At 46.9% G+C, this 10,395-nt stretch overlaps 1 protein-coding gene across 3 annotated transcripts in view; it reads right to left on the bottom strand.

The window, feature by feature from the left end:
• The window catches only part of LOC126575259 (mucin-19), a 51,648-nt gene that overhangs the window by 3,843 nt on the left and 37,410 nt on the right, over positions 1–10,395 (bottom strand). For all 3 annotated transcript variants that reach the window (XM_050235872.1, XM_050235870.1, XM_050235869.1), the window contains one exon: positions 2,615–2,777. In XM_050235872.1, the coding sequence (XP_050091829.1) occupies positions 2,615–2,777 (163 nt within the window). The remainder of the gene's footprint in view (positions 1–2,614; positions 2,778–10,395) is intronic.

The raw sequence follows: 10,395 nt of genomic DNA, 5'->3' as shown, positions 1-10,395 counted from the left end.
GATGGTGATTCTCAATAAACATGCGCCACACCGCAGAGAACCAACAAGTGACTCCTCCAGTGTGTTCTTCTTGTGAATTTCTCTTTGCATTTCGAACCACCTTGGGAGCATCTTGGGCAAAGCACACACCGTCTCTGACTGACTTCCGGATGATCACGAAAGCGAATGAACGATGCAACACCATTATGATTATGTCACTCGCGCCCCCGATCCCCCATTCGCCATGAATTGCCGGACTTCTGAGTCAGCCGGCCGGAACGTGTGCCTCACGAGAGACTCACAGGGCTCTGCTGGTGTTTTTGTTTCGCATAAACCGGGTCGATCGACCGGGCACCGGGGACACAAACAAACGGACCAACCACAAAAAAAACGCGTTCGTATGTTGTTACTTTCACAATGTGCCTTGGCTTCGGGAAGAGAAGACACCGAAGGAGAATGACCGCGGTCTCCCTTTCCGCCGCGGCGAAAAATCCGGTACGGCATTAAATGGAGAAAACCGGTTATTAATGGTGTTTTGTGTCGGGTTCGCGTGACTGCGTGGCGACACATTAGTGCCACGGCGTAGAATCGTTGTGCTCTTTTACGGTCCGGCCGACCGTTGCGTGCTTTTGCGCGCGGATTCGAAAGTAAAATGGCAAGAAAGGAGAAGTAACGTGCACTGCACGGCTTCCCGTTGTGCTAGTGTGCTCTTAAACAAAAAAGTGACCACTTGCGGTGTGAGTCATGGGCGGGGAGGTTCGATGTGAGTGGACTGTGGAAGCTAAGCGGTAGCTTCTATCGTTAATTATCGCGACGGATCAAAGTTTAGCGGGATTGCGCATCGGCTGCGATTAGATGCCTCTCTCACAGATCATTGTCTCTCTCGGTGAGTTGGCAAATGGTTGTCTTCCTAAGGGATTCCATTGACATCAAATGAAGTTGAAGTGAGGTGTAAATTGGGGTTTAAAATAAACGGAAACAGTGTTGCCTGCAAGCGCCATGAAACCTGCGTACAAGTAATAGTGTTCAGATCGTCAAAAGCGTGCAAACAAAAAAAAATTTTAACAAAACAATAAACTGTCCCTTCACAATCGTTAGCAGTTGCAAGAGCTGAAGAAACAGTAGCATGATCATATCATAGGCATATCACTGCATAGCATATTTAAAATATGGGAAAAAGTCAGCTGAAGCGTTTCAAGACTGAAGAATCGCTTTTATAACATCTCTGAATCGCAAATTAAGGTATTACAAAAAAAGAGGTGGGGTCAAATTAATTCTAAAGTCATTGCCAAACCTCTTGGAGCTTTGGTCCTGTGAATAAGGGCACACCAACAAGACCCTCACCCTTGGGAGAGTGCCAATAGTGTTTTTATACCGCTGAATGTTAACATTTGGAGAACAATTTTACAAAAATGTTTAACCATTTATTCGATCGTTCCAATGAAATTTCTACAAAGCTTTCTAGGCAGCTGATCAGCAACAACCGGTGGCTGTGTCGGTTAAACCGGATTAGCTAGCAAAAGGCTTAATACTTGAAAGAAAGAAGAGAACATAATGAAGAAGAATGTTGGACCAGGAGACATCATCATCATACAAATGAGTTCTTACGTGGTCCAAAAGCCACAACTTGGAAATCAAACAATCCACCACGCACCTCTGCTTTTGGTGATCACACCAGTCTCACGGAATTTGTAAAATCGTAAGAAAGGTGCGACGATATTGGTCCGCAAATTAATCGTAAAAATTCCGATTAGAAGGGTTTGAAACAGAATCTCCATATCCGCAGAGAGGGCGATTGGCGTAACTTTAACCCGCTCTTCCAGGGTATTTTCTGGACACTGACCCATGACATTTTCGTGAAAGATCTTGTAGAACAATGAAACAAGAAGAAGAATGATTTTGACCAACGAGCTACCGCAAGAATGTGATAGAATGATTCAACAAAGGGGTACTTAAGCAACAGAACACAGAAAAACCTTTAAAAATAGAGCAAAGGTGTATAGCATGCTGCTGCTGAAGCTTCACAGCCCCTCGTGCCTTAAGAAAGGTCCGACAAAAAAAAAAGACTAATACAATTAAAACACAAAAGCATAACAAAATACAAGCTAGTAGGATAGCTGAAGAGCAACATAACAGAACAATGCTAATGAAGGTGAAAAGGAATGCTCATGGACATAAAGAACAAAGGTAAAATGGTTGCAACGGTAGTAAGGATAAAAGCCTTAATTGAAACGAAGCAAAAAGAAATATAGCCTAGATCGTATTATGAGCGAACCCAGCAAGAAACTTCTTGCGGACAATGCGTCCCTCCACATTCTATTTGCATACTATTCGTTGGACTGTCAGGGAGCGAAGGAAGCAGAGCACACAAAAAAAAAACCAAAGAGTAGAACAACGGGACGAGGCTATATTATCCCTAACACTTCCCAACACTCCAAGCTCGCGCATTCGCCAATCAGGGCAATTTATCACACGAGACAGCAAAAAGTGCCGTTGTGAAAGAGTTTTTTTTGCAAAGGCTCCCCACTGCGCCCGAGAGTCCTTCATCCGGTTCCACAACACCTCCACATCCTTGCCATTCCCAATGCAATGCCCCCCCCCCCCCCCCTTAGGCCCCACTAACAACGCAACTTACCTCTATTCAGTCGATAGCGGTGGTGCTTCTCCACCAGCGATGGTGAGGCGAGGGCGGATATTTCTGCCATCGTGATGATTCCCTGCGCCGGACACATTGCATCCGGACAGGACACTTCGTACGCGCCCTCGGATATTTCGAACTCGATGTAGGCCGTCATGCACTGCGGGTGGAAAGGGAATGAAACAGCGTTGTTAGAAAAAAAAGGGGGCTTTCCCGTGTAACCGCCAGCGAGTCATCCAATCCAGCGAGAGATTCAGAGAGGACAGGGTAAAGGCAGAAAAAATAGAAACCAGATTAACTGGAATTTATGCTCATCCCACAGGGCAGCTATTGCTGGCTAGCTGGCTGGGTGACTGCTGATGGGACAGATTTTAAAAACGATGTCGAAGCATTTCACTTTGCTGAGGAGCAAAAAACTATTTTGAAATTAAAGCCTAACACCATGCGACGCCATTTATGTTAGAAACTCAATTTAATTTTTGTTTTCTATCACATTCACTCGATACTCTTTTTATCGAGTGGTACAAAGAGAGTCATTTGCGCTGCTTACAACGATCCTTTTCTCGAAAGCACACAGTTTATAAATTTGACAAACACAGTTTGTTTACTTTATGATTTTTTTTAACAAAATGTTGCAAAAGTAATTCAAACTCTAAAGCATAAAATCTGCTAAGAACACAGCTGTTCAACCTTTTGTTGAATGATTTTTTTGCAAGGTTATAGTCATCAATCCAATAATGGAGACACAACGGCCGTCGCTAGTCATCAGTACAGATTTTCTGCTGCAGAACAATACCAAGGTGGAAGTTAACTTTTATTACTATTGAAGGTGTCGTAATAAATAGGTGACTTTTCCGTTCGAATTTATTACATCCAGGCATAGCACCGGAAAAGAAAAACTCAAGAAAAGGATATTTTGTCATCCTTGATCATTGTCAAAAATCGTTCGGTGTTTACCTGTTCCGCCCAATCGTTACCTCGCTACGACGACACAAGGTTCCAGGAAAAATAATTCCAGATCTTCAATCTACGAAAAGGCCACAGCAATCAGAGCAGTTTGTTGTATTGTTAGGAAGGATCTCCAAAATAGTTTGCCCTCGTGCTACTTGAATTGATCACGGTTCCAATGATTGATCATGGTCGGATCTCTTGCCTTAAATATACCGAGCAAGCAATTTTACGGTTCAAGGTGACTTTTCCCGATGTTTACCCTGCCTAATCGTCATCGGTGAACCCTCACTGCATTATTATCAACTATTAACATTACCTTTTTGCGAGTCATCTACCCTTCATCAACATCAGATGGGATGGCGGCAAACAATGATGCAAAATAATAGCCATCTTGCGCCCCGCACATTTAACCTTATGCTCCTGCCACCCATCCATATACTCATCATCTTAACGGACAGAAAGTGCCACACGCATCCTGCCGGTACCTAAGAGGCCGACCGGGAATTTATGCGACCTTTTCTCGCATCGCGATAACGCAAACCCCCATCCATCGAAAAACGGGGGGGGGGGGGGGGGGAAGCAGAAGAAGCAGGAAAATATGTTGCAATTAATTTAAACAATCGACATCTGCGCTTGCTGCGACAGTTCAGACAGACACACCACGCAAAAATTATCTGTTGACGGCCACCCATCAGCCCCGGAGGGGTCACAACGCACCACGTTATCACCACGATGGATGGCGGTTGCTTCCTATCGAAGCAGAAGGCGCCAGTCCATAGTAGTTCATCATCCAGCATGCCAGCTTAGCATCGCGACTGGCTGCGTGGCTTTGTGAGATTCTCCGTACGGTAGATACGTCCTCGGTGGGCTAATGAGAGGGTAATTTGGTTGTATAAATAAAGATGTCATAATAATCTAGCGAGCCAGTGAGCCCTCTTATCATTTGGGCTAATTGTGTAAAGGTCCTTCAGGCGCACGCACGGTACGATGTTGTCGAACGTTACCAACGTCTCCATGAATACAAACATGCAAAACAATAATGCATCTTCTGTTTCCCGGTGATTGAATCTGCTCTTCACGCACACCATGCCACGCGTAAGAGCACACCGTCACGTCATGGATGCCAAGCGCAATCTAAACTGTCGGTGGAAAGGTCTCCAACTGCGGTAATTACGAACGGAGGGCGGCGGGGGGCACAAATGGCACGCTATCCGCGTGCAAAACTGATCCATGATTCACGATCATGATGACAGCGTGCACCACGGCCACGATCCACATAAACACATTTACATTGTATTATATCGTATTACGTCACACCAAGGTTCTGGCCGCTCCGAAACCAGGAGAGAATCTAGATCTCTACAGCCAGATACGCCGTTCGTGCAACGGTTTTTACGGCCGTCCGATGATAAACGTTTGCCAATTTGTCGGGTCGACTTTCGACAGCGTTCGACAGCGGAGGGTGCTATTGTTTCATAAGCGATCGGCCGCGCCCCAGACCCCGTTGGCCGATTGTGATTGTGAGATTGTGCTATTCGCCCCCTGGCCATAAACGCTCCTCCTCCTGCTATACGGTCGGTTCAGCGTAGCCATTACTAAACGCGATCGACACCTACTTGGAGTGCCTTGGCATCGCGCACTTCTCGATAGCGATCGGTAAATCGCGCGGTGAGCGGAACTAAATCGTGGAAGTGGACCGCCCAAAACACCCTGCCCGGTTAAGAATGGACGTTATGGGGTGTGAGGCGTGCTGGCGTCGCCAACATAATGCATAATGATCGTTAGAGTCGATCAATCGAGCGATCTCGAGGCAGCTGGGGCCCGGTCCGTGGCACAGATTCGTGCTATGGGAATGGCCGAACAGCAGACCGCCAGCAATCGCTTAGAAACCCACTTCACCGATCGAGATCGAGAGGAAATTAGGGGGAGGGGACGGTGGCCTAACCTAATCAACTCAAGTGCTGACTGAGTGCAGGCGTGTTCTTCCTTCATCGCCGCTTCAAACTGTTCGATGGCATTCTGGCACCAGCAGCAGCAGCAGCATGATGATTAGCGCCGTGTGTTGAGTAGTGAGCAACGAGTGATGAACGGACGGCGGAAGTCCATAACGTTTACTTTAACGCTCGTGAAGTGGACCCCCGCTCCCTGACAAAAAAAAAAAACGGACCAACTTCTTGTCCCGACTCGAGGAGATACTGCGCAAAAATATCCGTCTTTTTAGGTGCATAAATATGCCGTCAAGAGGCACTCTCTCTCTCTCTCTCTCTCTCTCTCTGTCTGTTTGGTGAAGCACTTGGTCTCGATTCCTGATTATCATCACCCTTCAACCGGTGCCCAACCGACCAATCCAGCATCATCATCATCATCATCAACATCCCCAAAAACCTCTGTGCTAGGGGGTCTCTTCTGCAACGTCAGCATCACTGAGCCCCCGGCAGCAGCATGTATCGATCGATGCTAATGCGCTGCTTCCTGAGAAGGTCTGGTGCAGGAGATGCTCGAGTGTTGCGGTGGCTCTCTAAAAAGGATCGTTTTTGCACCAATAAAAACCCGCAAGGCGGACGGCACACGGTTCCAGCAACTGTCACGACCTGCAGCCACGTGACCGGCCGGCTGCACGATGACTTACCCGTGGCAGGTCGTGGCGGTTTAAGGAAGTGTTTCCACTTAGGAAGATTGCGTGTTTTTTTTTCATTTGGTTGTTTGTTGGGAAAAGGGCAACATGTTAGAGAGAGTAGAGCAGCCAAAGTACGCATTAATGGTGACACTCTGAGGCTGTGCGGTATGCCAGGGAGTTTAATCATGTTGACAGCCGTGATGGCGATGATGATGATGATGATGCGAGCTATCACCAGGAGGAACACACCTTCCAAGATTCCAACGCCATCCTTTGCCTGAGTAGAACAATGAGCCACCGCCAATGAGCGTTCGGCGGCCTCATAACCAATTGGATCACGTAATTGCAAAGAATTTATGGATGGCTTCCGTGGCCCTGGCTTGGAATTTCGTTCCAACTTTGGCAGCACGATCACGAAGACCTCGCCAAGACTCAGGTGAAGCGAGTGAGCTTCTTCACGTGACTTCTACGTGAGCCAACGGCACTCCACCGTGGCTGAATATTTCATTCCAGCCATTCCATCCGCGCTTATCCACGTGGCGTGGCGGAATAATTAATCCATGGCATGGGGTGGAACGGAATTTTATGCTCTACTCACGGGATGCTTTGGCATTGGATTGAGATCACCACGTGTGCACCTCCGGGGATTCCGGGAAAGGGGGAAGCTCCACCATAAAGTCTATTGTAAAGCGAAGCCATAAATCGCGTTCGCGCTCCAAACTCTCTGTCACTGGCATCGACTGCAAGGACTGGAAGTGAATTTCGATATCGCGACGTGCTACCGTTTACCGGTCGTTCAACCCGTTTGACTTCTAACGTGTTCCTCAGCGCGCAAAACAATTGAATCGGAAATTATGCAATTTATGTTCCCCGGGAACGTGCCGCTTTTCAGCTTTCTAACTGGATCTGGAAGTGAAATGAAAAGCCGTCTTATAGAGAACCTGCCTGGACATTCCGAGCGCTGGGAATGTATGTAATCACAAACATTTCAGCGCTCCAATGACGGCACCATCGGGCATGGGAATGTAATCGCGAGGGCGTGAACGACATGAGGATGTGTGCCAACAACCGCTGGGTGACATTTTTATTGCTGTTTCACCAGCCCAACACACAGCCACACTGGACCGAACGTTACTGCCCTGCTACTGCGGCGAATTGTGGTCCATCTGACAATGGAATTGGATGAAATCCGATCCCGGCTCGCGCGACTCGCTCTCGACGGTGAGGCCAAGCAAGTATTCTCGGAGGAACTAGGTCGTTCCAGTGAGCCCACCCAGCGAGGTGAAGAAGGATGTTCGCGCAAATACTAAACCGACAGTGACACAAGCAGTTCACGACGCACGGGACGCCTTCGCAGAGTTTTACATTCTACCACCAACAGTCCCGGTAAACTCGGAGCTGTGCGACTGTGAGAACTGGAACGCATATTTCATGCTGCCCGCAGGGAGGAGGGACAGAAAAGAGAAGAAATAACGAATGTCCTTTCGTGTGTAATCCACTTAACAATCGCTTGACCAGCCCGCTGCCAGAGTGCAGAATGAACACCGCAGTTACATCATACATCGCCTCCCTGGTCACCTGGGCTGGTCTGCTCTGGCAGCCATTATCGCGTCCTTGATTATTTGTTTAATTTATTCTGTGCTTTAAAAGATTTTGTTTCATTTTTGAAACCAAAAATAACTCCACTTTGCAATAATGGATGGTAGATCGTGATGCTGGGAATTCTTGGGCCTTGGCGCAAGATCTTTCCTCTTTGGCTCTGAAAGTGCGTTGGATTACTTCGTTTTTCGTTCCGGCACGCACTTTTTAGAACGCAAGGTCATCGTGTATACCCTCCCTCTTTCTGTGGCGTGTTCCACTCCCAAGGTTCCACGATTTACTTAGCAAAAAGGTATATGTAAAAGTCATAGGTCACAGAGGGAAAGTTAATGACACAAAACATCACCACCGTACGAACTTATGGCCCGGCATTCAGCGATTATTCGAGGCCAAGACTCGCTCCTCGGATCGGTTGATGTATACTGCTGTAGCTTGTGTTGTTATGGAATCTGTGGGTTTTGTACTCTCGATCACAGAACGATAGTGGTGCTGTTATTGTGGTGTGAGCTATAGCCAGAGCATCCGTTGTAAAGAAATAATACATAAAAGCCTATAAGATAAAAGAAGGTTTAATACGGATTTTTGGTTTCTAGTGTTTATATTGAAGCCCTTCTTGGCTAGTAAATGATGTATTTAATTCATTATTATTTGATTAAAACTAAGACGACCGTCAGATAAATGTATCTTTTTTGAAAGATTAAAAAGAGAAAGACTACACCAACTAGTGTAGTTCTCCAGTGTCCAAGATTGAAATCTGTTTGCCCACAACCTCCCGTAGTACACCGACCGACGTCGCATATCATTAGTGGTGAAGTACCAGGCAAAGAGACCTGTCCACTTCTTGGCCTATCCAATGCTTTCTGGGCAACAGCAGCAGCAGCAGCGTACAGTGACTCTCCTCTCAGAAGCGATGGTGCGAGTGTTGCCCTGCATAATCGTGTTGTGTTGTGTGTCAAGTGAACAAACTCATGATGATGATGATGATGATGATGAGATGTGTCATAGCACCATAGACGGTACGACGCAGTACCGCTGACTCTAGAGTTCAGTGACTCGTCAAAAAGGTTCGTTCCGTCGCGGAGAGGTGATTGGCATGGCTTCTTCCAGGTGTGGTAAAAGCTCAAAGCTGTTTGATCATATCGCAGCTTGGCAACACGGGAACACCACTTCTCAGTTACACTAAAATGGAGAAAAAAAAGAAGCCCTGCATCACACATTGTTAAGATGGATAAAAACAATCGAGAAGTTGCCAACTTTTCAAACGGCATTAGTGTGGTATTAGTTTAACATTAAATGCATTAACACTGAACTTTGCATAATAGCAGCACCTTCCTTCGTGAAACACTATCGCGTGCACTACTCGCTACCTTCACTTCGCTTGCTTCTAACATGCGGTGCCGTATTCTAGGTCAGTGACGTGCTATTTTTACCCAACGCACGTCGTCTACACGATACTTCAGTTTCGCCTTTCCAGCGCGCCATCCAGCGTAAGAACGAAATGAATGGAGGGAACAGGGCAAATAGCTCAACACAGCAAAAGCATTCTCCTCGTCCTCGTTCCATCATCGCCCTCAAGTGGGTGCACACTTTTGTTGCTGCGAAGCTGGAGAGGGTTGCGATGCGGTCGAGTATCATGAGTGTTTCCCGGGGGTAGGTTGGCTCTTTGCACTCGTCCCAGATTACAAGTACAATCCAGGAATTGAGGGTAAAAAGGAACCCAGTTCGACCGACCGACCGACTAACCAGCGAGCATCAGGAAGTGTCCGGTGGTCTCCTGTTTGGCTGAGGTTATTTTCAACTCTTCAGCCCCCCCCCCCCCCCCCCCTTTCGGTAAGAGCCATTGAGCACGAGCTTCTTGACTGCTGCTGGTGGTGGCGATTCGAACTAGGAAAACCAAAAAGTTATCCTTACAGTGACTAGCTAAGCCGCAGCTTAGCTCGAATGTGACGCAGTTTCACTATTACTATTTATGTATCAAATCCGAGCTTACGGCGGCGTAAAGTATCGTCCCGTACAATCGTTATTGGTTGTTTATTAGCACACCGTGGGGCGGCATTAACAGTAGCCTCGTTGTCAACAGGAACACTCGTTTGCATCAACGACATGCTCAAGGTTACTCCACATCGTCATCACCAGTATAAAACGGAACACCTGTAAGGTGTTTTGTCAAAAGGTTTGTTTTTTTTTTGGGGGGGGAAACAGAAAATGTGTTTTTAAATTGGAAAAAGCATTTACAATGGCCTCCGCGTATCCGGGTACACTCCATATGGAAAGGTTGTTTACTATTTGCAACCAATCTGCTATTCTACAGTACGCAATTGTCAGAGTATCCAATGTTGGTACCTAGAATGGACAAAACCATGAGATATTAACAAGTGGTTTCCCTTCCTTCCGATGGTATTCCCAGAAGAGAGAATTCCCATCCAATCAACAGCACCAGTTATGAGCTCTTGCATAAGACAGCGCGGCCTTCCAGCAGTAGCAGCAGCAGCACCTGGAACACGTATATTTCTCCAGAGACACATTTAACATCATATCACCTCGACACGAGCGCCGGATGGATCGAGATGAGCCATTCCTCCGTTTATGACCACCATTTGTACCGGAACGA

The sequence above is a fragment of the Anopheles aquasalis genome, chromosome 3 (genome assembly GCF_943734665.1).
Source record: "Anopheles aquasalis chromosome 3, idAnoAquaMG_Q_19, whole genome shotgun sequence".
NCBI classification, from domain to species: Eukaryota; Metazoa; Arthropoda; class Insecta; order Diptera; family Culicidae; genus Anopheles; species Anopheles aquasalis.
Note: the sequence above shows the minus strand (reverse complement) of the source record. Positions and strands in the feature narration are given on the sequence as shown.